Source organism: Canis lupus, chromosome 28 (assembly GCF_003254725.2).
Source record: "Canis lupus dingo isolate Sandy chromosome 28, ASM325472v2, whole genome shotgun sequence".
NCBI classification, from domain to species: Eukaryota; Metazoa; Chordata; class Mammalia; order Carnivora; family Canidae; genus Canis; species Canis lupus.
In genome coordinates this window covers 38,756,780-38,784,269 of record NC_064270.1, presented here as the reverse complement: position 1 = coordinate 38,784,269, position 27,490 = coordinate 38,756,780, and the positions used below count along the sequence as shown (strand labels likewise).

The 27,490-nt window shown below is 52.9% G+C and overlaps 1 protein-coding gene across 14 annotated transcripts in view; it reads left to right on the top strand.

The window, feature by feature from the left end:
- Positions 1–27,490, top strand: part of EBF3 (EBF transcription factor 3) — a 117,225-nt gene that overhangs the window by 4,378 nt on the left and 85,357 nt on the right. For all 14 annotated transcript variants that reach the window (XM_025467660.3, XM_035707795.2, XM_025467651.3 and 11 more), the window contains exons 5-6: positions 439–512; positions 2,143–2,211. In XM_025467660.3, coding sequence (XP_025323445.1) covers positions 439–512; positions 2,143–2,211 — 143 coding nt within the window. The remainder of the gene's footprint in view (positions 1–438; positions 513–2,142; positions 2,212–27,490) is intronic.

Here is a 27,490-nt window from a genome sequence, read left to right as displayed (position 1 = left end):
GCCCGGGCGGCTCCTCCCCGCTTCTGCAGGCGCAGCGCCTTCTGGTCGGCCGTTTGCAACACGCAGATTGGAACTCCGCGGAGACAATGGCCCAAGGACGCGCGGCCCGGCAGCCTCGAGCCCCTTCGTTTCCTGCGCCCCGGCCCGGGCCTCCTCGTCCCCCAGCCCTGCCCCAGCTGGACCCAGCGTGGCCGGCACCCTCTCGACCCCGAGGCCCCGCGCTGGCCCGGCGGGCGCCCGGCACCGGAGGCCGCCTCGGCCTGGCCGGGCTGCGGCGTGGCTCTGCCCGGGAGGGTGGCCTGGCCGGGCCGTGCCGCCTCCCCTCGCACGCCGCCGCCGTGCACCTGCCGCCCGCCAGACCCTCAGCGCCCGGGGCGACTGGGCGCCAGAGCCACGGGCGCCGCGTAACCCCCGCCTCTGCTTGTCCCCCCCGCGCAGGCCATCGTGTACGAGGGCCAGGACAAGAACCCGGAGATGTGTCGCGTGCTGCTGACCCACGAGATAATGTGCAGGTGAGCGGCGGGCGCGGGCAGCGGGGGCGCGGGTGGCCTCGGCGCCAGCTGCGTCTACAAAGGACGCTGCATCCAGGCGCCACCACCCCGCCCAACTTCGGGCAGGGCATCGATTGAAATGTAATCGCCCCGAGTCTGCGCGCGCCGGGCCACCGAGGAGCCCGCTCTCATTTCCCCCCAGTGAAGACGACCAAGGCGACCGGCTGCTCAGCAGAGCGGATTAATATGTTGGCCGTGTCGCGGCAGTGTAGTCAAAAAATGAAAACAGGTCCCGGGTGATGCCTCCGTGTCCGATGCCGGAGGAGTCAGAGATCACTCGGAAATCATTTTACTACTTCCTTCTCAAGCACTCGCATCCTGAGCTATACAATTGTCTGTTATTGATAAAAAAGGAAACTCTTTTGTACTTATTATAGAGCTCGCGTATGTGAGAATTGGATTGTGCTTCTGTCAGTTAACCTCTTCCCCAGAGCAGCGATGCATCGTTCATATTGTTGTTAGATTGTGTGCGCGTTACTTGAGATCTCTGTCAGAAGAGCAATTTCCCACCTGTTTTTTTTCTAACTACCACAAGAGTTTCACCCCTACATGGCAAATAAAAATGCATCATTGACTTTGTATGTGCGGCATGTGAAATATAGTTGCAAGGAATAAGGACCTGCTTTGCAGGCTTCCAGGCTACAGTAGCAGGCCGCAGACTCTGAGGGGCATACTCTGCCTGGCTACGATGCCTATTGCCTAAATGCCATTTCTGAGCAGACATATTGTTACAGCACTAATATACAAAAGCTGACTTTTTCTCATATCAGGTAATAAATATAAATTACAACCAATAAAGTGGAATTTCTTTATTATCCACTTCTGCATGTACTGCAATTAACATAGAAAGCGCACAGATGTGATTTAAGCTCTAAGTGGAAGACTGTAGACTTTCTTTAATCACTTTAGCTGTCAGCTTTAAAAGGCTTTATATACTTTGCCTACCATATGGTGTTAATTTAGCTAATTTAGACATGTAACCATTATACAAGTATGCTTTTTTAAAATGCAAGAAGCATAACATTTTTGTTTCATTTCTGCTTTAATTAAAGTTTCAATAACGGAGGTAAGGTAGGCTTAAGAAGGAACAATAGAAGTTTCTGATAGATTGATGCATGCTTTTGTGGTTATAATTAATAAATGCCCAAAAGAAATATTGGTTGAAGGTGGCATCTTGCATCTTTTCCAGAAATAACAGCTTGACAATTAGAGGTAAACAAAAGCCGGAGCTGTGAAAAGTTACTCCCAAGCCTCCTGCCTCCCCTTCTCCTCAGTTCATTGCAAAGACAAACACCGACAACATGCTTTCCATATTTTAGCATCAGAATTTATATAGTGGCTCCATCACCCTCCTAGGGTAACAGATAGGTTCAACTTTGCTCCTTCCGGCAGAAACTTGCATCATAAGTTTAGCCGCAGAGCACATGAACTCACTGGGTTTAAATTTGCCAAAGTGCTGTGGTGGGAGAACTTGTTTTCTCGACTCCAACCGCTTTAGTGTCAGACTTCAAAAAAAAAAAAAAAAACCCTACAAGTCGGGCATAAAAGGACGCAATGCATATTAAAACCACTGTTTACAATTACTCCACAGCCGGTGCTGTGACAAGAAAAGTTGTGGCAACAGAAACGAGACGCCCTCAGACCCTGTAATCATTGACAGGTAAGGATGACTTCTTTATTTCTCAAAAACAAACCGCAGCAACAACCAGACCCTTTGCTTTGCTTGGTTTCCAGTCGCTGCTCCGTATTTTTGAGTCTGGTGTGGAGCTCATCTTGTGCGTTGCACCATTTGTTGTCCGCGTGTGTTATCATGCACAGGTGGGTTGACTTGGAAACCTGGTGGCTCGCTCTGTGGGGATTCAGTAATTGCTTGCGAGTTGTCAAGGGAAGCGGTTTCATCTGCCACTGCTCTCACTGTGAGGAGCACTTTATGCCTAGAGAGTTTCTGGCTTTAAACCCAGAGATATGTCATAAAATGCTTTTTGCTAATTTGTTAACAAGTATTTCATTTTTGCATTATTTTTATCTCGGATGATAGCTGAAGTTGAGGCTCGGGTGGTGTGACTGTTGTGATTGTTGCCCAGTGTTAGAATGAATTTAATCTGCTCTCAATTAGTTGCAAAATGTCTCCTAATTTTTTTCCAATTGTGGCTGTCGTTTTATGTCAAGTAGCAAATATGTAACTAACAAACCAAAGTTGTTATAATTGAAACTAATTACACATGCTGGTTACATTTTCCAACATTAATTTCCATAACTAGATTAGCTGTATGCATTCTTTACATTTGCTGCTCTTCATCTTGCTATTTATCATATTCCTTGGGCAACGTTGCATCCTTTTAAGATACTAATCATTAGTCCTAATAGTGCTAATGTGCATTTGGCATTGCTTTAGTTGAAACAACAAAAACACTTCCTTCCACCCTCCTCTTCGAACACTCACCCAGCTCGGTGGCTTTCGGTGACCTGGAGGAGAAGGAGGGATTCTTTCTTTCCAACAATGGGGAACAGCAAAAGGCCCAGTGTGTGATTGACTGCAGATTTTGCAATTGGTACCCAAATCGAATAAATGTTAGGCGTGTACATATGACACCAGTTTTGTGAAGCAGAGGTTTAGACTGTTTTGAAGAGGGGTTGAATTTCAGCAGCTTTCATTACAAAGTTATCTTTTGATCGTGAACTTTGCTGTCCAGTGTCTGAAAAATTAAACCCGGAAAACTCTATGAGTTAAGCCTAAAGAAATATGCGCCACCAGTGGAGAGCAATGCTAATGTTTAACTAGCTGGAATAGCTGTTTGCTTAGTGGAGAATGTTCGGTATCTGACAGAAGGGACAGCTCTCTTATTAGTAATCAAATAGGGCTGACCAGTTGTGGCCGTCACTCAGGCAATTGAGAACAAGTTCAACACTTTATAGAACTCCCAACTACAAAAATCAATATCATTATATTTGTCTTCAGTGTTGTGGCTATGGAAATCATACAGCCTTGGATCGTCGTCTTGTAACTGAATTTATTTTATTTTATTTTTGATTGGCTAAAAGTGTTTGAGCAGCTCTTGGAATCTTGTCTGAGTGTGAGATGCTGGAGGGGGCAGTGCATGTTTGCTCGTGATACAGGATTGTGAAGTGTGTCCTCTTTTGAGTTGTCTTCAGTTTGTGATGTTGGTACATTCTAAAAAGATGACTTGTTTTTAAATTGTGAGGTTTTCAGCATGGCACAGTAATGGAGTGGTCGTGCTGGTTCAACTGACATCTTGGAGGCTGTGTTTTCCTTTCATAACCATTTTGGGTTTTTGCAACGCTCCATCCTTTATCGACTATTGATACTGAATAACTTTTAATACTCAGTTATAGTCGCACAATGGGAAATACCTTCCCTTGATATGCAGAAATGTGCTCTTTAATTCATGTCTGAATGCTCTCTTATGTTTGGTTAATTAAAGTGTTTGCTAAGATTACTGATACCTTTCTAATCTAAGGAAGAAAAGTGTGTGATCATTTGATATTCTAGAAGCATGAGGGGAGGGGAAAAATGTAAAAACATTTGGTTAATGGGTTTACCAAGTTTATTTGAATAAGGAGGATTGCAGCTCCATTTACGCCTGGCGTAAATGCTTTGGAGGTCTTAATTATTGATGAAAAATCTGCTCTGCTTCTGAATTCAAAGATATGACAATTTTATAGGAATTTTAATCACCTTCCATGTTAGGGATTTTAAGGTGAGGACAGTTTCTTATGCAATGACAAATAGAATGTACATTTTTAGCATCTTAAGAGAGCTGTCACTTATCGTGAGTAAATACTCTTTGCATTTTGCTGCTTGGTGTAAATCCTTGTGAAATGGTTGCCGTATTGGCTCAATCTCCAGTTTAAGGCATATTTCGAGAGGCAGAATGAAGAATCTCGTGTTCACTGGGGCAAGTTGTGTTAATCAGAGAGAGACAGACACCTACCTACAGGAGGGCAATATCTTTAGAGAGAGGCAGTCTTCGGCCACCGAGATGTGTTTCAATTTTGTAACGATACTCCTTTCGGTGGGGTGCGCGTTGCCTCCTAAAATTAGTTGCTTATGTTGAGTTTCTAGCCTGCCTCCCCTCCTGAGTATTGCAGGATAAAATACCCCATCAGATGGGTGAGTCAGTCTACAGGTCCCCATCAGCAGTGTCATCACTTGGTTAGTTGGCTTAAAAAAGAATTATATACAATGTGCTTCGCCAGCTCCTTGTGGCCTTTGGATACATTTAGCAGGTTCTGACCAGATAAGGCATATTTGTCCTGAGGATATAAACCAATAATTCCAACCTGAATTGAGATCAATGGGCCCACATTTGTTCTAACCCGCACCGAGCCTCTTCCGGCACGCCGAGGCTGCTTTTCTGTGTTATGAGAACAGGGGAGTAAGCTTCCCGCTCTGGCAGGGAAATCACATTCTATAGACTCCGATGCCTTAAATCAATTAATTACACAATTTAGCTATCTTTCCGAAGCACTAAATACTCATGAACGGCACGGAAGACCCTCCCGAGTCAAAAAAGAGGGGGAAAAGTGAGGCTATTCCGCCTTACCAAACCCTTTTAATTTATTGCGGGGGCTTCACTTACGTTAACTGTTTTCTTCCTCATAAAACAATGCCAGAGAAACCATTTTTTATAGCTCCACAAATATAATTACACTGGAGTTTATGTAAGATAACGTAACAACTTGGAGGGCGAAGGAAGAAGGGGGAACGCAGCGCAGCGAAGTGGGAAGCGTGGTCAGGAAAGAGGCCCTACGGGAGAGAGCGTCTACGGGACATCGCGGTGACCCTTGGAGAGCCAGATGCGGGCAGGGCACGGGCGTGTGCGCGCACGCGTGTGCACGCCCAGGCACACGCACCCACACGTATGTGTCCGTGTGTACACATGTGCGTATGTATGCCTGATTTTTCTACGGTATTCCTGAAAAGGACGGGAGTATCGCTTTCCTCATGGAATAATGTTTTCTGGGAAAACACAAAAGCAGATGGTCTTCATTAGGAACACCCATTGTCCACATATCCCAACTATGAACAGATAAATCTCTCTTGTTTCACCCGTACATTCCAAGGGCTGTAAATGATTACAGGATGTCGGTGTAGCTGCTAAACCAAAACCACACTTTGGCTCTCGTCCTCCTCCCGTGCCATCCTGGTGTGCTCCCTCAGGCCTTCTGGAAATGCCCGGGAAGGCACACGCTCTTCCCTCCCTCCCTCGCTTGGCCCGAGCGGCCCGGAGGTGCGCGGTCCAACTGTTGCAACCTGCAGCGCGGCCGGAGCCGGGCGCGGTGACCGTCCCCACGGGCCGGGTCGCGCACCGTGTGCTCGCGCGGCGCCGGGAGCGTGCTCGGCGGGGCGGTTCCAGATGGCACCGTCTCAGGCGTCCTGCTCGCTGGCACCTCGGCGGCAGCCAGTGCCCCCTCCCCAGTAAATCTGGCAGTGGTCTATAGAGTTTGGGAGACTTATCATTCCAAGTCTGTCCTACTTTCCTGTCTGGAAGCCAGACATCTGTTTATCCCATTTTCTTTCATACAGAGTTTGGAATAGCTTTAGTTTGCGGGGGGGGGGGGGGGGAAGTTTTGTCATATTTAACAGCTGTTACAAAATTTCAACCCTGTGGGCTCTGAAAATACTTTTCAGCTGACCTCAGATTTTTATACATAATTGACATGGGGTTGTAGAAAAATATTATTTACTTAACCTTTCATTGTCTGCGATTTCACATTGTCCTGAGTCAGATGTTCGAACTACCAACAATTTTAGCTCGGCCACCCCCCCCCCCCCCCCCCACTGGCCCCTCCAGAGCCTGGCTTTGATTCATTTACGCGTTTTAAGTTTACACCTTTAAAGTGATTGCAGGACGGTAGCTGAGGACCGATTGGAGATTTTCTTTCTTTCTTTTTTTTTTTTTTTCTTTCTTTCTTTCTTTTTTTTTTTTTTTTTTAGTCAACAGTGTTTCCTTTCACTTCCTGTCACAAAGGTCAAAGAGAGCCGACCTTTGCTGGCAGTCCCCCTCACTGAATTATTCATGGCATTGACTTTTTGTCAGCACACACAGTTGTGCTCTGGGACATTTTATTCATTTACCTCATTTAAAGCGCCTTTCTGCACCTGTTCAAGTATTAATATCATGTAATTTGGGCCTAATGCCGATTTTGCTGAACACTCATTATATTTTTTATTAGCTATATTTCCAAACGATTATGTATGATTATTACCAAGCCTTACAAACAGCACCGGGCTATTCCCCAGCCCCTTACATCTTCTTGTCAGGTTGTTTTCAGAAGCGGGGAGGATAAACATTTGACCAGTCCCACTGTTTTTATTCCTACTCCATCTCCAAGCAGAGAACTTAAAGCTTCCTCCCTCATGGCTTTGCACGAGCGTGATTAAATCCAACTCCGAGGGAGCTGTACAAATGCCAGCATTTATAAGGTCAACGCTTTTGTTAAAAATGCTATGTAAATGAGGATCTGCAAAAAGGGACATTAAATAAAATTAAATTCATTGTCTTCTTTAATGTCATTTACATTTTGGCTAAGCCCTGGCCTGTCAAGGAGGATTTTAAAAATAATTTTAATTACACATCATTTAGGGATCCAGGGTTTTCTATTCAGTAGCATTTGGATAACCTGCAAAACGGAGACTGTTTATTAACTTCTTAAACGACAACGTGTCATTTCATCTGCATAACGCGATGAAAACAGTACAGTTTGGTGTTAATTTTTCCTTCTCGGTTTTCTTAAGGATGTGACTATAATTATCCGCGAATAGGCCTGGGGGTCCTGGAGGCCTTCTCTCGGTGCTGGCTGTGTGTGTCTGGTTCAGGGTCTGTTTGATGCCCTGGGACTCAAGTGAAGGGCAGATAGTGGCTGGAAATTTGGCAATCCGAAGGCGCACTTTGGATGAATGGATGTGGCTACAAAGACTCCGATTTTGCCTGGCACCGGCCCCATCTGGCTTCGGCACACTCAGGTGTGAATGGCTGTTTTATGCCCTGGCACGCCGGTGGGGAGAGGCAAAAAGTTCACCATGCTCATTCATCCTTTCAGCATTTTTTTTCATAAACTTCTGAAAATAAACAGGGGAGGAAGCACTGCATTACCGAGTCACAATGACATGCTTTCACTTAAATAGGGAGACACCAGAAACAGATCCCACTTTGTATGTTTTCCTCCCTGGAAGCCCCGGGATTAGCGAGTCTCCGTCATCCATGCGAGGTCTGTGTGCTCCCCAGCCCCCGCGTGCCACAGCGAGGACAGTCGCCCGCCACCCCCAGGCCCCAGCGCCTGCGTCCCTGCGCTAGGCCCAGGAGGCCTGCGGAGATTTATGGCCGCCTGGCCTGGGTAAGGACTCCGTGGCCACGCCAGGCGAAGGCTGGGTTTTAAAGCAAGCCACACGGCCGTAATGACTTCCGCAACACTCTCAAACAACTCTGATTCTTGTCCGCTTCTGCAAGGGAGAAGCCTCCTCGCCGCCGTAGCAGGAGCCGGGGCAGCAGGCCGGGCATGAAAATGCAGGGGGCGGAGGGAGGGGCTGGAGGCAGGGCTGTCAGAAGCTATACTCCGGGAGGTACGTTGACGCAAGCCATCCCGCGCCTCTGCGGCAGCCTTATCAGGTGAAAAGCAAAGATATTGCCAGTGCCTGTAATTGTGTTAGGATGGCTTGGATGAATTGGATTACCTTATGGAAAGCCGTCCAAAGTCGGGGTTCTGTTACGCATGCTTACAGGAAGCAAATAATTACTCTCTGTGCACCAGGAGATAATTGGGGCTGGCCAGAGGCCTTCTCGTGCCGCCGAAGAAAGCAGGCGGAGCTGGCCTCGTCAGAGCATTTAGGAGGCAAACCGGGAGGAGCCGGTGGTCCTCGCTGCCTCGCGGTGCCTCGCGTCGGCCTGTGATTTCGGTTACTTTCCAGCGGTGCTGAATAATTGATCAGATCTCGAACTGACGGTGGCATCGGGAGGCACGTTGGAGGAGATGAAACTCCCACGCTCTAATGATGGAAACGGTCGTTGGCGACAGGAAGTGATTGACAAGTGGGGGTCCAGGGAGGGAGAACTCCGGGAGCTCAGGCTGGACTTGGCACGGCTTCGGGAGCTTACACTCCAGAAAATGAAAACCATGCACTCGCGCTCGCCCGCCAGAACACAAGCTCCTCTTGTTTGTTTATCTTCGTAGCAAATCTCCCAAAAATGTTTGTGGTCGAGAGTCCACATAATGAGACATTATGCCGGTGTTATTAATGCTCTCAAATAAAAATATGGCCGTAATTGAGAAAAATAAGCAGAGGAATTTTACGTGTTAAGGGTTTCTTGGGTTGTATTTTATAAGCTGCTCAGCCTTCGGGGGCGACTAGGGTTCGTTAAATCGTAGAAGCTCGAGGAGGGACTGTTTGCCAAACTATTTATTCAGAAAACAGCCCGCTATCTCTCCACGTAATAAATGCTGTAAATGTGCAGCCAATCCGAGGAGGAGCACGGCGGGGGCTGGTGCTGGGAAACTCTGACTTTGGTTGGTTTCGAGTCCCTCATTTCCCTTTCCCTTTCAAAACAAAACACATGAAAAATATCCCTGTAATTCCTTCGCTGGAAGTTGCTCAGCTAGAAAATGCTCAAAATGCACGCGGGCGGCGGGGCCGGAGTGGATGGAGCGCGGCCCGGGAAGGGCAGCGGCGCAGGGGCCGCCGCGCTTCCCCAGTAATTCGCTAGGAAATGAGTTTAACATGTGCGGAAAGGAAGGGCTCGGAGTTTGTGTTGTGGTAGGACACAGAGCCCAGGCCCCGCTGACGGAAGGAGTCGGCTCCAGCTTGTCTCTGCTGGGTGTGGAGGGGAGCCGCTCGCACATCTGGGGAGGAGGCCGCTTCGCCCAGACGGGCAGCTCCAGCCTCGCCCCTGCCTCCGCCCCCCCTCCCCTCCCCTCCCCTCCCCTCCCCCTCCTCCTCCTCCCTCCTCCCTCCGCTCTCCCCCGCCCCCTCCCTCCTCCCTCATTGCCTATATTTTTCCTTCTCCCTCTATCCCAGCAGAAAGCAGCTGGGGGCAGGGTGCCGTGTTCACACCAGACAAAACTTGGGGCCCGTGTGGGGCCCTGGAGACGTTTGCCCTTGGGATGAGGCCTTTCCACAGGGGGAAAGACCAGCCTCGACCTGCGGCCCACCGACCCCGCAAGGGCTCCGGCAGCCTTCTCCTGCAGTTTTCACTGAGACGGGAGCCTTTGCAGAAATGGCCGAGCTGGATGCTCTGGGATCCCTGAAAATTGGGTCTGGAGGCCCCCCAAGCTATGGGGCCATCCGCCGGTGACCTCTGTACCCCACTGGCCTGGGACTCGATGACGGGCACAGGCCGGGCAGCATGTCCTCGCGGGGCGTGCGTGTGGCGGCAGGGCGGTCGGGTCACCCCGACCCCGGGCGGGGGGACGGGGCCTGCACAGAGGGTCCGCGAGGGAAGGCTGCCCCCTGTTATTTTCAGTAACGCCCAACAAAACCGATTGGCGTTGAGGAGGGGTCAGGGATGCTTCTCTCCAGGCCTGTTGAGGACGGCGTCCTCCCTGAGAATCAATCCCCTAACTTTTCTAAGACCTTTGGTGCCAGGGGGCGTGGTCTGCAGGTAACCTAAATCCCGTTCTGACCAGTTTGCACAGATGTCCTTCCCAAGCTGTCAGGGCTCAGAATCACAGAAGCTTCCAGCCCTGGAAATGACATCCCGTGGCCAGGAGGACACAAACCGAGGCCGGGGAGTAGGTGGTCACGGAGCAGGGCCACTGAATGCACCCCTGCACGGCCAACGAACCACCCAACTCGGCATTTCCTTCCATTTGATACAGATTCCAAGGAGGCCTGAGACTGCTTTTTAGAAAAATTAATAGTTTTTTTTTTTTTTTTTTGAAGTAAGCTCTAGGCCCAACGTGGGGCTTGAACTCATAACCCTGAGATCAGGAGTCCCATGCTCTACTGACTCCAGCCAGGCGCCCCCAGACTGTAATTTTTAGAGCAGTTGGAGGTTTATAGAAACATGAGGAGGGAATGCAAAGTCCCCGTATTCCCTTTTGGTGACATCCTGTGTTGGTGAGGCGCATGGTCATAGCTGATGAGCCAACATCCACGCCTTGTAGGGAAACTGGAGCCCATAGTTTCTCCTAAGGTTCGCTCAGGGTGTTGCACATCCCAAAGGTTTTCACAAACGTGTAATGTCACGTATTCCCTGTGATAATATCCTGCAGAGTAGTTTCCGCTGTCCTGATCGTCCTCTGTGCTGCGCCCCTGTGCGCCTCCTTACAGCCCCTGGCAAACGCTCATCTTCGCACGGTCTCCGTACTTTTGCCTTTTCCAGGACGTCCTGTAGTTGGAATCATACAGAACATAGCCTTTCCAGATTAGTTTCTCTCACTTACAGGTACACATTTAAGGTTCTTCTGTGTATTATTGTGGCTTCCTGGCCACAGATGATACTTTTCGAATTTCTTTCTTTTTCTTTTTTTTCCTTCTTAAAGGTTTCTGGGTGATAGTTTCCCTTTCTTTTAATGTTTTTGTGTGTTTACAGTAAGCTCCTTTACTCGTGAGCTTTTCACAGCACATAGCGTTTGGGTATTTGGATGTTTGTGGGTTTCTCATAGCTTTTAGAAGTTTGCACATTCCACCCCATTTTTTTAAAATTTTATTTTAAGCAGTTGGCTCCTTTGCAAAGAAATGCACACCGTTTACCAAGAATTTATTTAAGTGGTACGACTCCATTTTGCTTATTATTAGGCTTTTTTTTTTTCTCCCCCAAGTAATACTTCTTTAGGATATTGAAATAGCACAGGCCATAAAAGGAGAATGATTAAATTATTGGAAGGCAAGTATGCTACAGTGTGGCATAAACATGGAACGAGTCCAGCATTCAGCGTAGTTGTTGGCTTTTTTGGTTTAATAAATTAAACTACAAATTTTCCTAATTGCCAAACAAAATGTTAGGCCAGCTTTAGCCATTGCTGACAGTGAAACACAGCATAAAACCTGCTGAGAGTTATATGTGGTATTTAATACGAGACAGAGCAACGAAAGGGTTTTATGGCTAAGTATGAATTCACACCCAGAGCATTTGTTTCACATTAGGAGAGGTTTGTAAATCAGATCAGTGTGCCGGGGTGGGGTGGTCCCCGGCAGCCTCTCTCCTGTCTCTCCGGCCTGATATTTGGTTATTGGAATCGCTGCCAAAGGGAGCTCCCCCGTCCATTTCCATTTTCTCAATGAAGCGATTCGTCCTCTGACATCAGGAAGATTGGGTCAGGAAATAAGTGGGGGATTGGATTAGACGTGATGCTCATCCCCACCATCCGAGGTCATCGGCCTGATCCGGCCACCGGGCAGCAGCCATCAGTTACCGAGATGCAGGCTGCCCATCGGTCCTTGGCCGGCGGGGACCCCAGGGAAGGTGAGAAGGATCTGGGAAAGTGCTTTCAGGGGAAAAAATGGCAATAACTATCATTTATTAAATTTGACAAGCAGGTTCTAAATATAACAGCCCTTTTCCCAAAGATCATTACTTTGAACAAATAAATGAGCTATGCAAGTTAATAAACGTCCAGGTCCCCCGTCCAGAGGTGTGCCTTTGTGCAGCTCAAAAATAGACCCTGCTCTCTCCCGCTGCCCTGACCAACGGCTGATCCTCTCCCGTTCCTGCCGGTCCCCCAAAGCTTTTGTGTTGGACTTTGCGCAGAGTGTGGCGAGCCCACGCCAGTCCGAGAAAAAGGTTCTTTGCAGTAAAAATAAACTTGCCTCGGTTCAGAATAACGTGACACGTAGCTACGCCTTCTCGTTCTGAAAAGGCTCTCTCTTCGCCCATGATGGTGACTCGAGCAAGGTCCACGAGTACGTTTAACTTTAAGAAAAAAACCGAGTTGGCTGTTACAAGTCCCGTGGTCAGAAGCGCATTTGCCGGGGTAGGGGTGTTTGTCATGGCAAGTGACTGCTGCTTATGCTCCCTAAGACCCCATTATAATTATCCCCAGCAATTAGAGCATCCAGAAGCCCCTTCCAGCCCCAAACACATTTGTTCCCATTTATTAGACTGTGAGCAGTAACTAATTTACATTGTTTCAGAGTTGTGTGTTATGGTAATTTATTGCGTGTGCTGGGGGTCAAACAGAGTTGACCAGTCGGCAGGGCAGCCCCTCGCAGGGCGAGGACGGAGGTCCAGCGACGCGAAGGCAGCGGAGCCAGGGGCACGTGATTTGAAACCTGCTACGGTCTTTTTAATCATGTTTTGATTTATTCCCTGTTACATTACTTGCTTTACTCTTGTTCCCTTTCTGTTTTTTAACAAATCAGAGCCGGCAGCAGGATTTTCTTTTTCTCCTTTCTCCTTTCTTCTTCTTCTTCTTCTTCTTCTTCTTTTTTTTTTTTTTTTCTTTTTCCGAAGGAAATGGAAGCGATATCTTCTAACGAGTGGAAACTTTTACTAATGCCCTGAATAAAATATTTGTCAGCGGCCTCCACTAAACGTAAAAGCACTCCGCAGAGGAAACAATGCCGTAACTGTTCCCTTCTCATCATAGCAGGTTTCGTTATCAAGTCGAGGAAAAAGGCTTGTTTAGGCGAAAATAATGATCATAAATAGAGCTGTATGGTGGGGCTCGGAGGAAGTGGTGACAGTGTCTGCTATCAAGACCAGCAATTGCAAGGAAATATGAGTGTTCTGATCCAGGGAAGCAGTAATTATCTTTTTGTGAAGAATGTACAATGATGTCGGATGATGAATTGATCGCAGATTGGAAGCGTGGTTTAACTGTCATGTACAGAGATAAGAGGGAGCCCCGGGATTGCTCATCGCTTCTGCTAGTTCACAGCCAGCCAGTTTATTAGCACAAATCCCAAATGTTTAGTAAACTCATTAGGTTCCATCTAATGCTAATTTATCATCATAGATGGAACCCTAGCAGTGGAAGCCGGAGGACTGTACCGAATCCACATGATTTACGGAGCTTTCTGATCAATCACGTCCTTTGCACTGGCCATTTTTCTTCAAATGCTTTAAACGGGCCTGAGTGATCCATAGGATTAGGCCATGGCAATCGGTTAGGGTTCTCCGGAGTTATCTTTCCTGTGATGGTTATCTGAAAGGTTAAGAAATCCTATACAGTCTGACGTGGGGAGAGCTTGGGTTTTGGATTGCGGCACCATCTCCCTCCCACCTGCCTCCCCTCCCCCCCCCGGCCCCCCCCTCCCCGTCCTCCCTTTCCCTTTTACAATCCAGTCACAGAGTCGAATTCAAAGAATTTCCTTGCAAAATCAGTTTACCAAGAAATGCATCATGGTACATAAATGTCAAGTACAGTTTATTCTAAACTTCAGACAGTGTTTTTCTTTTAAAAAATCAAGCTTTAAATGCCCAGTTCTCCTGACATTTTCGTACATATTCTATAGTGTTTTCGAAGAGGGTAATAACCTTTGCTTGATCCTAGGCAACAGCTGCAAAGATAATGAAATTCTTATGATATTTCACCAGGTAAAATGTGAATTGCAGAAGAAAAGCTATTGAATTTTTATGGATCTTAATCGCATAAAATGAGATTCATGGGGCATACATATAACTATACTCGGCGGACCAGCGGCTGCACTTGCAGGGAGGACTCGCTGTGCGGCGCGAGGGGCGCTCCAGCTTCCGCTAGGAAAACGCTCCCCAAACGCTGCCTTCAGCTCGCCCTAAGAGTGATAATGAGATATGACAGAAATTTCCTTGTGCTGGATCAGTGGCAAGAGAGGTCCTGCACGGCCTATATTAATTCATCTGACTTATGTTCCAGGTCTTGATTTACCTTATGATTAAAAACTTGTGCAGGTTTGCTCACCAATTGAAATCAGATCTCATCTGCAGCCTAGTGATATTGATCCCTATTTAACATCAAGGCTCAGAATTGATTGGCATTGATTAACAATAAAAATGCTCTCCTCCATGTCCAGCCACCAAGCCAATATTCTGAAGGAAGTGCACTGTGGTGTTCTCCTCATTGACCAATCTGAAAAGAGAAATGGCCCCACCCGCACATAAACAATATATTTTAATGTTATTGTAACTGGATGCCGGACCGGCAGTGCAAATTGATTTTATTCTTGTTGTATAAGATAAATATCTTTAATAAAATTCTCATTTTATTTAGGATTTTACAGGAATAACTTGATTACTAGAATAGTGATATTTTTCCTTCTCCCACGGTGTAAAAAATGGATTAAAACATAAAGGCTATAATAACATAACACTAGAGGTGAAATGTTAATCAACTCAGAAATCACGCACAGGGCGGGAAAGTCGGGGGGTGGGGGGCATATTTCACCCGTGGAGACACACACGGCACTTTGCGTGCTGCTGGTTTTACTGAGCGTTTTACAGTTTGGGCCGGGCCCACCCAGCCCACGACGGTCGGGTGCTGAAGGCCAGCTTCCCTCCGTAACGTCGCGTGACCATATGGTTCCAGGGAGCGCAGACGGAACAACTGCTCAACAGGATCTAACCCGAGAGCCTGGAAGAGGCTGTCTGTTTGTTTCTGTTTTGTTTTCACTAGCTAGAGTAGATGCAGCCTGTCAAGAGAATTTCTGACAATTCTCTTAACTAATGGCAGAGGGAGAAGAGAACGTGTTAAGGAAAATCAAGGTGAGAAATCTTGCAAAACTTCTGGTACTAGGCTGGGGGGACCCGTCTTGTCCCTCAGCCCGACTGGTAACCCCGACTGGTAACTCGGGTGCGCCGTTGGTGCTCATCCTTCGCGTCCAAGTGCGCTGGAGGCCAGGTCCAGCTGAAAGAAATTATCCAATCTCTAACATCCAGAAGTTTACAGTTATATAATGATGGAGAAAACCACAAATCCCAAGGGATGTCAAATTTTAAAGATACTTTTAAAATGAAATTATCCAACCAAGCCTATAAGGCAACCTTCTTGTACTTAAGACCAGAACGACAATCTGGAATTAATTTTTTTTGTGATAGGGCAAATCCAATTTGCTTCTTTAACTGTTGATTAAGGAATCAGTTCTACAAGGCTGTGCCCTGTAAGTATTTGCTGTTTATTTGTCTGTGGAGAGCCGCTGGCATCCCCTCCGACTGGGAACGCGGGGCAGGCATGGCCTAACGAAGCGCCGCCTGGCAGCGCGGATGCCCCGACTGGCCTTGTTCGTGCGCGAGAGGTAGTTGGCCTTCCGAGCAGCCAGGGGAGGGTCACACGCTCACCTCCCGTCACGCAGGCAGAGCGGTTGCGAACCGTGGACCAAGTCGGTCCTATCTGCAGCCTCTCTACTGGAATCTGGAGGAGAGCATCCATCAGAAGTCAATAAATACGTAAATACCTTAAGTTAGAATGTGTCTTATGCTAAGGTCCGCTGAATTAACGTCAGAGGGTGGTCTGGCATCTGGGACACCGAGGTAGCTGGTTTCAGGACAAATGCCTGTTATGGAGCATTTGGCCCAAAAGCTCCCCCACCCCCCCCCGCATTTAAATTTGTAGGGGAGGAGCTTTGGTTGTAAATATTGAATACGACGTTTCATTGATTTCATTTAAAACGAAGATGTTACCAAAGATATGTTTAAGTGCAGTCGCCAGGTTTGTCAACAGGCAAGCGTTGTTTAGAAGAAATGTTATTCTTACACACTTAAAAAAGCAGAGGTGACATCTCTGCAGTGCTCCCCATTTGGATGAGCTAGCCTCCCCTGAACCCCCCCCCCCCGCCCCGGCCCCCTGCCCCGGGGGAGGCCCCCAGGGCCTGCATGATCTGTTCTGCTGGTTGATTTGACCCGTAGACTCTGGAACTCCTGAGTCCCCCCCACCGCTGTCCTGCATGCTCTGAGATGTCCTTGCAGGCCTGCGGCCGCTGGGAGCTCTAAAAAGGGACCAGCAGCAACCTAGGTGTGTTTTATTTGGAAGTCACCTACCTGGAGCATTTCCCACCAGCATCAGTGAGAAGTGCCTTCCTGTTGTTGTGACTTCGGAGCGATTATTTTCGTCACCGTATCTTAGATTGCCGTCCCAGGGCAGAAGCTCATGGGACTGAAGAAGCGGCCTCCCCTCCAACCGCCCCCGCACCCCACCCCCCTGGGTCCGTGTGTTCCCTGTTGGGGGGCTGTTCTTAAAAATCACTCAGTGTCCACAGTCCACAAAGCTGTAAATCCCACCAAAATACAGCCACGTTTGTATCTTCCTAAAAGTTGCTGTAAATGAAAAGCAATCAACGTGGAAGGAACTGTGGTTAGCAGGGGGAGGCCGGGGCAGGCCCGTGTGCCTGGATGTGGGGCCAGGCTCCCCTAATGGCTGGAAGGACTGGGATGTGGACCTGGGGCACTGTTTTGCATCCGTGGCCTCCCTCCCTGCCTAGCTGCCGGGTCCTGTGCGTCTGTCCCACGGAGCTCCCCCTACATCTGGACGGGGCCCTGCTCTGCACCTGGCCCTGGGATGACCCAGCCAATGTCTGCCCCTGGCCTGTGCGGCTTTTGACTTCTGCAGAGCCCCTATTTGGTGCCTCCGCCAGGTCCTATCCCCTGGTTGGTGCCTCCACCAGGTCCTATCCCTGTCCCCATCCAGGAATCCTCCTGAAGGGCAGCCGACCCTGTAACCCCAGGTCACGGCGCTCCAAGCACTGCTGTGTCCACTTGCTACTCCCCCTGATGTGGGCCCTCCAGAGCGGATCCTGTTCACCCTCTGTTCTCGCTCCCCTCCTCCCATGCGTGGCCGCAACCGCTGCAGCTGCATGACCTCTGGGGTGTGGAGGCGTCCCTCCCTGTGTCTGCTTTTGGAAACCTTGCTGTCCCTTAGGCCCGTTTCGGACTCTGTGTCCCGAGAGCCCCATGGCTGTGGACCAAGCCACCCTTCTTCTCATTCACCATCGGGCCTGAGGGGCTGGCGCCATTCCTGGGTGCTGACATTCTAGAAGCAGGGGTGCGGCCCGAGGCCCCCACGGGCCTCAGGAGAGGCGGCTGGGCTCGCTCCGTCTGGGCACTTGGTGCTCGGCAGCTCATGTGTGATGACGGAGGCAGGACAGATGTGTGTGTTGTCCCCACCACGTGTTCTGAGCGAGGGCCCGGAGCCCCAACCTGGCTCGTCCTGACACCCTCCGCTGCCCTGTAAGCTGATACTCCTGCTAAGTCTCACTAAGCCACCACCAGGTTCTTTCATCCTTCCAACTTGACGCCTGCCAGCAGGCTGAACTTAGTGGTTGCTTATCTCATCTCAACCTACCTATGGAGGTAGGATGTTTTGCTTGCCTAATTTAATACACGGATGTGTTTGCCTGCTTTGTTACCCACTTTCCAAGAGTGATTCCAGGGAGCAGATGGGCTCTTTCCCTGCCCTGTGGATGTGGCCTGCTCCTTCCCGGGGAGGCCCTAGACCAAGGGCCCCAGGGGGCTGCTTCCTGCGGCCTGCCTTGGGCGCCTGGGCCTGCAGGGACCAGGGTGGCGTCAGAGACCATCCTGGTGGGAGGCGGGTGTGCCCCTTGGCTCTTCATGGGCCACCTGTTGTTGGGGACGAGGCCCTGAGACCTTCCTGCATGTGGCCGGTTGGGGCCAGGCCGTGTCTCCCACCCCCTTGCCTGCCCTGGCCCATCTCAGAAAGCGCGAGGAGGAGGACGGGGTGGCCACCCCGTTGTGACGATCCTGACACCACCAAGAAAGCAACCGCAGCTCCCATGTTCTATGTGTTCTCTAAGTGCTAATGCCTCCGACAGCCCCGGGCTGACGAGAATATGGCAATTCCTCAGGATTGGGGACACGGAGAAGCTTCCCTGGGTCACTCAGCCGGGCAGGGGTGCAGCAGGGATTTGAACCCAGGCCATCGGGACCTCTTTGTTCCCTCACCCCTCTGTGCCAGGGCGCCCAGGACCTCACACCCGGGGTGGCTCATGTGCCAGCGGCCTGGGGGCCTCGCGCTGGGCAGCGGGTGTGATGGGTGAGCCGCTCTCTGCCTCCCTGGAAGGCGAGGGCTTTTGTGATGACATCTCACACCCAGGAAGACTGGGGTGGGGGGTGAGGGCTGCGTGTGACGTGCAGGTGTGCATGCGTGTGCACAGGACAGCCCTGGCGTCTGCGTGGCACTTCGTGCGGACGAGGGCGCGTGTCTGCACGTGGGGGTCGGTTCGGGGCTGACGGCGCATTGAGCGCTTGGGCCCCCGTTGGTGTGGAAGCAGCGCGTGTCCAGAGCTCCGCCCGCGGGGAGGGACGACGGCCGGGGCGCGGGGGGCCTGTGCCCTAGGACCCTGGCGCCTGTGGTCGGCGCGCGTATTCGGAGGAGCTGCTTACTCGGAAGCGCAGCTGCGGCGTCGGAGCCGTTCTTGGCCTGTAAAGACGTCGGCCTGGTCCACGTCAGCCTGTGTGGCCCAAGTTTGCCGCCGCCGCACTCGGATGTCTCGCCCCACGAGGGGTTCTAATCCCATTTATCAGCGAGAAGTCCTGCCAGGGTTTCAGGGCGATTAGGGACAAATCCAGAGGTGCGACGCTGGCGGCCGGGGCGGCGGGCGCAGGAGCGCGGATACCGCAGGGCCCTTGGCTGCTGCTGCGGCCTGCATTCCCCGGGAGCCGCCGTCTCACCGGGTTTGGCCAAACAAACCAACCCAAACCCGCAGCAAGAAGCACGTCTCCCCGTGATCCCTGCGGGGCGAGAACGTGACCGCGCGGGGGCCTCCCCTATGTCGGCGGCCCCTGTGATGTCATCACCGTGGTTTCTCCTTCTGATGGAGCCTCAAGTCGTTGATGTGGATTTACGTCGTGGCACTGCCCTTAGCCAGTTCTCGGCGTGTCCTCAGGCCTTGAGAGGGGACAGGAAGGCCGCCGCCCTGGGGAGGGGCCGGGTGGGGGACAGTGAGGACAGCCCGTCCTGCGGGCTCCTTCCCCCGGGACGCCGGCCCGCCCGTGGCTTTGTTCCTTCTCTGCCCCTGCGCAGGCCAGGCCCTTCCCCGGCGTCCGTGCTGCCTTCTGGGTGGGTGACATGATCCGTTTCAGAAGCGTAGTGACCGTGAGTGTCCAAAGTTATTTTGTGCAGCGGAGAGGCTGTGGCATTCCATGTGAAGGAGAGACACAAAGAGGCCTTGTTTGTTTGGGACAGGTCAGAGGTTCAAGGAGGCTTTGAAAGGATCAAGTTGGGATAATTGAGTTATCAGATGCCAACTGTCCGCTTCCGTGAGCTCACGTCTTCATCCCCTGTCAGTGTGATGGGATCCAGAAGGCTGGCCCGTGGGTGCGCCCTGGTTCCACCCCCAGAGCTCTGCTCCCGCCCCAGGTTGGCTTCAGGAGCCGTGAGGGTCCTAGGAACGTCTTGCTGCCGCCGCCGCCGCCTCCTCCTCCTCCTCCTCCTCCTCCTCCTCCTCCTCCTCCTCCTCCTCCTCCTTCCTGACTCAGTGGTCTTCACGAACTTGATGAGAGGGAGCACTCTGGTCCTCCAAGTGTCAGCCCTCCCTCTCGGGCGCCGCCTGGTGAAGATGGCCCCTCACCTGCCGCCAGGTGGCCGTTGCCCTACCTCCTGGTGCTGCCTGCCCGAAAGTCTCATCGTGTCCTTCTTTCCCCACCAATTTTTTTTTTTTTTTTTTAAAACAACTGGCTGGTTTTCCTTCTAGAAAGGGGTGCTGGATGTTTACTGGAGGGCCTCCCTCGGAAAGCCGCGTGCAGGACACCAGGGCACCCTCTTGGAGCAGCCTCCAGCAGAAAACGTGTCCCCAGTTGGGGGGGTGGTGGTGGTGGAGGAGGAGGTTCTGTTGGTTTTCCTGAAGGATGTTTACGTGTTGACATACATTTATTTATTTATTTATTCATTCATTCATTCATTCATTCACAATAGACAGAGGCAGAGACACAGGCAGAGGGAGAAGCAGGCTCTATGCTGGGAGCATGATGCAGAACTCGATCCCAGGACCCCAGGATCGCACCCTGGGCCAAAGGCAGGGGCTAAACCGCTGAGCCACCCAGGGATTCCCACGTGTTGACTTCTTTATGGTGCATGTGATTCTGGGGCGCTGCGACATGTATGATCCAAAGCTCAATAGCTCATGCTACTTTTAAGTGTTTTGACTCGTATGTTTAATCAAAATTGGTCCCTGCACTCACTTAAGAGACCATAACATTATTTAGGAAAAGGGTGATTTTTTTTTTTTTATCACGCTTCACCTTTTTTTTAATTTTTTATTTTTTTTTAAATTTTTTTAAAATTTATTCATGATAGGCACGCAGTGAGAGAGAGAGGCAGAGACACAGGCAGAGGGAGAGGCAGGCTCCATGCACCGGGAGCCTGACGCGGGATTCGATCCTGGGTCTCCAGGATCGAGCCCTGGGCCAAAGGCAGGCGCCAAACCGCTGCGCCACCCAGGGATCCCTTTTTTTTTTTTTTTTTAAAGACTATTTATTTATTCACGGGAGACAGAGAGGCCGAGGCAGAGACACAGGCAGAGGGAGAAGCAGACTCCCTGCAGAGAGCCCCATGTGGGACTTGATTTCACTGGGAGCCCCTGTGGTTTCACTTGCAAACCTGGTAACCCCAGTCTGGGTAGGGTCCAGGAGCAGCGGGCTCTGCATCTATGGGATGGTGCTCTCTGGAACCCTGAAACTGTGCAGGGGAGTTGGAGGGTCAGAGAGGCTGGTGCTGGCCCCGGTATCACGCCCTGAGCCAAAGGCAGATGCTCGACCACTGAGCCACCCAGGCGTCCTGCGCTTTACCTTTTAGAGGCTGAGATGTTAAAAGATGCTGGACTGAAGTGTTTCCCCTGGGGATCCCTCAGGAATTAGGTGTGGCGAGACTGGTCACGGTGGCTCCTGTTGGCTGGCCTGGGGGTGGGCAGTGGTGGGGGGAGAGGGTCTCTGCTGGACCCTGCCTGTGACCCAGACCCTGTGCAGGCACAGACAAGGCCCGGGGCCACCCAGGACACAAGGGACAGGTGGTCTTTCTCGTCCCCAGGACACCCAGGTGAGGTGCAACCCTGGGCACGTGGGAAGCCCCTCGGTGCACACGTGCCTGTGTGGATGAGCACGTGTGGGCTCCAGCAGGTGGCGGGCACGTGGGTTTGCCACGGTCCCGATGTGTCTGAAGCTGGGAAATGGGACACAGGAGTCCTCATTTTTCTTGCTCTTGTCCATCGGTCTCTTCTGCTTTGGGTCCCCTGGGACCCCCCCCCGCCCCCCTGCCGTCCCAGAGCAGGGAAGGAAGCTTGTCTGGATCCGGGGTGCCCAGCCACCCACCCTTCCACCGTGTGTGCTGCAGGGGCCTCTGACCTGCCACTCAAACTGAGGGCGCTCTGCAGCTTTGGGGCTAAAGGCCTTGTCGTGTCCTGGGTGCAAGCACCCTGCTGCTTGGGGGCATCTCCCTGGTCGTGGGATCCCACGTGTAGGTCGGGGCTCGTTAGCTGGGAAGCGTGGCCAGGACTGCCGTCTCCAGTTTCCAGGGACTCTGTGTGCTTCCTGGTGCAGGTGCTGACCTTGGGGCGCCTGTCCCCAGCCCGCAGCGTGGACCTGTGTGCCTCAGAGCTGCGCGGAGCCCAGCCCTAGAAGGGTCCCAGGGCCCAGCCTTCTATAAGGTTAGGGATTCCCCTGGCGGAGTCGGCACTCCTGCCCCCTCACCCAGTCCTGTGTGTTCTTGTGGGACGTGTGCCCCCACCCCAACCTTGGTGCGTGGAGCCTCCCGGCCCACACGTGCCCCCCACCTCCTTTTCCTCTCACTGCTCTGCCCTCTGAGCTGTAGACCCTGTCACCAGAGAGAGGCAACCCCCAGACCCTCCCTGCCCCTCGGGAAGATCTCAGGTGTGCGTGGCAGGACGGGAGCGTGGGCAGAGCCCGGGTCTTGTCTGTTTCCACCTGGTGGGAGCTGGTGACCTGGGACTGGTCCTGGCCTCCTCCCCTCTAGGGAGTGTCGTGTGGCTTCACTGAAGAGAAAGGACTCGACCAACAGGGGCTATGGTTGTCGGTCTGCGGCGTCTTTAATTCCACAGCAGAGTGCTGCGACTTTATAACTCTTAATTCCTGCAGGAGACTGTGCTGCACGGTCCCCGGGGCTCTGCAGCTGCTGTCCAGCCAGCCTGGGGCACCGGCTGCCTGGGGGCCCGATGGAGGAGGAGGGGTTGCTGGGGCACTGAGGGGTTCTGTGGGGCCCACCCTGCCTGGGGCTGGTCTGGGCCTCCCCCTTGGACCTCTGTCCGTGTTCCGGGCTCTCCACTCTCCCCGGGGCCCCTAGGTACAGCTGGCAGAGTGACGCGGGTGCTGGGCTCTGGGGTGCACGGCCTCTGAGGCCCCTGTGGCAGTGACCCCCTGTGTGCGGGTCCGGCCTCTGGACGCGTCTGTACTGTCGGATGACGTGCCACCATGGCCATGCTCCTGTTAGAAGCAGTGGCTGCAAACTGTCCGTGCCAGGCGCCGTGGCCTGGTTAGGAGGTGTTGCTGGCCTTCTGCATGTCAGCCCTGTGGGGGGCACCTGTCTAACCCCCCTTGAGTCCCTGCCTTGTATTGAATTGTGGGGCCAGTTCTGGGGTCCAGAGCCCCTCGGGCACGGGCTCCTCTTGTGCCCTCAAGGAGATCCCTGTTGGCTGGAGTTCACAGCAGCAGCAGAGGTGCTCACCTGGGTCTGGGATGATGGCACCGGGTCCCCCTCCCACTCCAAGCCAGGCACCGTGGGACCCATCGTCCCCACCTGACAGCTGAGAGGGTCTCAGGTGGCTCATCAGGGGCAGATGTGCACCTGCTACGTGACTCCACTCTGGGTGCTGGGTCGGCAGTTGCAGGGAACCCTCTAGAATCTCCCCTGTGCTGTTTCCCTGTTCCTGCTCCCTGGGTCGGGTGCTCCGAAGAAGACCGTCCAGATTCCTGGGCCCCCCACATTCTGATTAGAGCACCACACGCAACTGTTGAAGGCGAGGATGTCATCCCTCCCGATCCAGACCTGGTGCGCCAAGTTCCAGAGGGCTCCAGAAGGTTACAGAAGGTTCCAGAGGCCAGGCTTTGCATGAGGGATGATGAGGATGGGGCTTCTGCGAGGGCGAGCCGTGGGGTCCTCATGCCCAGCCGTGCGTCCTGGCCTTAGGAGGGGCGGCTAAGAGCAGAGTGTGGAACTTGTGCCGCCTTACTTGGCGCCTGTGGAATCACTCACCTTGCTCACAGCCTCCAGGCTTCAAATCCCGGGGAACAGGCAGATTGGAGGCAAATGATGGGGAGTGAGCGTACACACTCCCCGCCCAGCCCTGAGCTGCCGCTTAATAGTATGCAAATGAGCCATCAAACAGTCACCCAGCTTGGAGGGCCCTGCGTGCTGCCAGGGGCCGCAGTTAGAGACGGCGTTATTTACACAGCACCTACTGTCTACGAGGGGCAGCTGCAAACTCGAGAGATGACCCCTGCCCCCCGGGGAGCCCAAGGCCTCCTCAGGGATGGGGTCTGCTCTGAGCCCCTTGGCGAGCCCATGAGGAAGTGGTGCTGCTGCCTGGGGATGGCCTCTCAGGCCTTGAGGGGCGGAGGCGACTTTGCGAGGTGGAGAGAAGGAGGTGCCTTTAGGGAGTGAGAGGAGCCTGGCTGGGGCCACAGTCAGGGCCGGGGTTGCCCTGCAAAACACAGGACACAGGTTTTAGGATAAGTATATCCCAAGTGTTGCATGAGCTATACTTACCCTAAAACCTTAGTCCCTGCTTGTGTGAAAGGCGGATTTCACTGGGAGCCCCTGTGGTTTCACTTGCAAACCTGGTAACCCCAGTCCGGGTAGGGTCCAGGAGCAGCGGGCTCTGCATCTATGGGATGGTGCTCTCTGGAACCCTGAAACTGTGCAGGGGAGGTGGAGGGTCAGAGAGGCTGGTGCTGGCCCACTGGGCAGATCAGGCCCAGAAGCGCAGGCGCAGCCCAGGGGTTGGCACTGCGTGGGATGGCGTGCCCGGCTGCCCACACTCGCCCTCTCCCGGAGGGCTCTGACCTCGCTGGAGGGCATAGTAGGGCCCCACTGGGGTCTGGGTGGTGAAGCGAACAGAGGCAATACATGGAGATGTTGGGGTCTCAATGAAAATACGTACCACGCCCCCCCATCCCCAGTTGGGCCTGCAGAATTCCATCGGGGCTGGGACCAGGAGCCCCACTTGCTCACTTGGGTCCGCTTGTCCCCCGGTGGCTTCTGAGGGTCTCAAGACCCTTTTTCCTTCTTTTGTATGTAAGGGAATCGCTTTGACTCTGCAATCGAATGCCATCCGCAGTGCCGTGCGCGCTGGTTTTGGTCGCTCAAGTATTTCTCAGCACCGTCCGCCTGCATTTTCGGAGCCCCCCACGGTGCCCTGCATCCCCTCTCGCTTTGCCCCGTGCCAGCTCCCTGCACCCCCGCGGGGGACCCGGAGCCTCCTCCCGGGGGCCCCCGTGAGGCCTTGTCTGTGGCTCCTCTCGTGCCAGAGTTCGCCTGTGCTCCGAAGTGGCTTGCCGAGAGGCAGATAATGATCACCACGGCGGACTCGGGACTGACCCGCCTCCGCCTCCGTGAATCAGGCTGATTCCAAGCGAATGAGATTTTAATCACCTGTCACTGCCGCCCGCACTTTCTCTATATTTATGATAATTTTTTGGGGTCTTTTTATTGAAATCAGTGTTGACTGAATCAAGTAATCCTGATTAGCAATCTTACTGTACCCAGTCAAGAGTGAAATGCATCCCAGCCCTGTTGGTACACTGAGCATTCTGAAATTGAAAAAAGGAAAAAAAAAGAAAGAAAGAGGGAAAAAAAAGCCCTCCGAAATAGGTGAAGTTTGTTTATCTTGGTGATGGGCGCGGACGGGGGCCTGTGAAGGTGGCGACTGTTTTTAATTGTTCTCGTAAACCCGCGCAGTAGCCGGGCCTCCTGCCTGGAGTGGGAACATCCCGGCTGGATGATCTAGTTATCCGGTTTCTTTGACTTCATGGTGTTGGACAAATGATGGCTGACCTGATTTTAGTTGGTTTCTGCGGGTCGAGACGTGGAATTTGCAAGCACAGGAATCGAGCGGTGGGCAACGCGTCCTTCCTGGGGAAGACTTGGCGGGAGCGCCCGGCCGCGCCGCCTCCCCGCCTCCCCGCGGCCCGCTCACCGTATCAGCCTTGGAGGTGGTGACGTATTGATCTTTTAGGCAATGGAAGTAAACTGTGAAGGTGACAAATAAATACAAGCTTTGAAAGCGCTCCTCTAGTTTCTCCGAGAGGGAGCGATCGATCACGAAGTGGCACTATCCGAGACGGAGAGGGTGCGTCCTCCCCGACACAACAGGCAAGTGGCCCTCCTCTGGGCTCCCGGACGGTGGGCGGGTGCTGCCACCGGGCAGGAGGACCAGCTGCTCGGGGACTGTTCCCAAACGACGGGGCTTTCCTCCTTGCGGGTCTGTATTCCGTGTGTTCGGCGGAGGATGCCCCACTGTGAGAAGCGGTTACCCCCTGGGGCCCCTGTCCTATAGAAGCGAAGGTGAGGCCTGCTTCCGAGGGCTCGCCTACAAAGTCAGACGACTTCCCAGGTCCCGACGGAGCACACCTGTCTGCCTGCCTGGCCGCCCGCGGGTAGCCGGCTTCCTTCCACGCTGCCCTCGCCTCTGCCCACCCCCCAGCCCGGGCCCAGTGAAGGTCAGCCCCTCGTCCTTCTGGCACCGGGAGTGGGGGACACTGTTTCTTCCCCTGGCAGGTCAGCTGCCCCTGGGCCCTAGACACGGGTCTGTCCACTGCAGAGGACACCTGGGTCTTGGCGTGGTCGCCTCTGAAGACCACTGTGCTTCTTGGGTGGTGGAGAGGGAAACCCTGGCCCCGAACCCTGGGGGCCCCAGAGCCCCAGCCGTACGCTGCTAGGGTAGGGAGCTCGCAGTGGGGCAGGAGAATCCCCCGCTGGCTTGTGTGGTGGGTCGGGGGTTGGGGGGGCGAGTAGAGCACGTGGCAGTTCAGGTAGCTTGTGGCCGGCAGGTATAGCTCTGGGAACGGAGCAGCCTGGCCGAGGCCGAGGCCATCAGGGGGCCCAGATGTGTTCTGTGGCCAAGGCTGGTAGAGCAGGGGTGAGAACAGGCATCCCGTTTAAAAGAACTCAGGCTAAAAACAAAATAATAATAATAAAAAATAAATAAAAAACTCAGGCCGTGTTCCCGATCGTCGGTTCTGCGTCAGGCATCAGAGTAGCCCCCGGCGTGAGGGAGGCTCAGACCATGGCCCTGCCCTCCTGCAACTCACAGCCCAGGGCAGGTGGCTCAGCACGTGGGGGTATTAGGTATATGCCACTTCGGGGCCCACGTCTCCCAAGAGGTGGCCAGCAACGTCCCCACACCCAGGACACTGTGGCGTGCAGTGCTGGGGTCCACCCTGGCCATCGGGCTCTGCACTGTGCTTGGCACAGCCTCACAGCCTCCCACCTCTCCTTCCGAGGGGTGGTCCCTAAGTGCACGTGGCTTCCGGGAGAACATCAGGGCCCCGTCACGGCCTTCCATCAAAGGGTGTCCCTAAGACGTCACCTTCCCGGCTTTTCTTTAAATGCTCTTCTGTCCGAGGCAAAGAAAACACAAACCCCTAGTTGTATGGGCTCTTGATTTTTATGAGATCTTAGCAAACTCTGAGTCAGGCAAAGCCTCTTCTTGCGGCAAGAAGAAGCTGCTCTGCGTTGCGCGTGTGTTGTGAGGACACCACACTGAACCCGGTCACGGTGCTCGGTGACCCTCGTTCGTGGGATAAAGCGTGGCGCTCAGGGTCTGGCAGGGCCACCGTGGACCCGCGTCCAGGGTCCGTGCACCCGCTGTGTAGCTGATTTTGGAGTGTTTTGCTTCACGTTCAGTTCCCAGCTTGTGCCGGTTAGCTCCTCGTCACCAGGTCCGCACGATGCGTATTTAGAGGCCCGTTCTCTTGCAGATGTTTGCGTAGCACCGAGTGCCACCGCCTTCGTCCCCGCTCTCTCCCGGCTGGGTTCCTGCTAAATAGAGTCATTTCACGGAATAGAGGCATCCTGTCTCTGCGGAGACTGGGGACAGCCCAGGG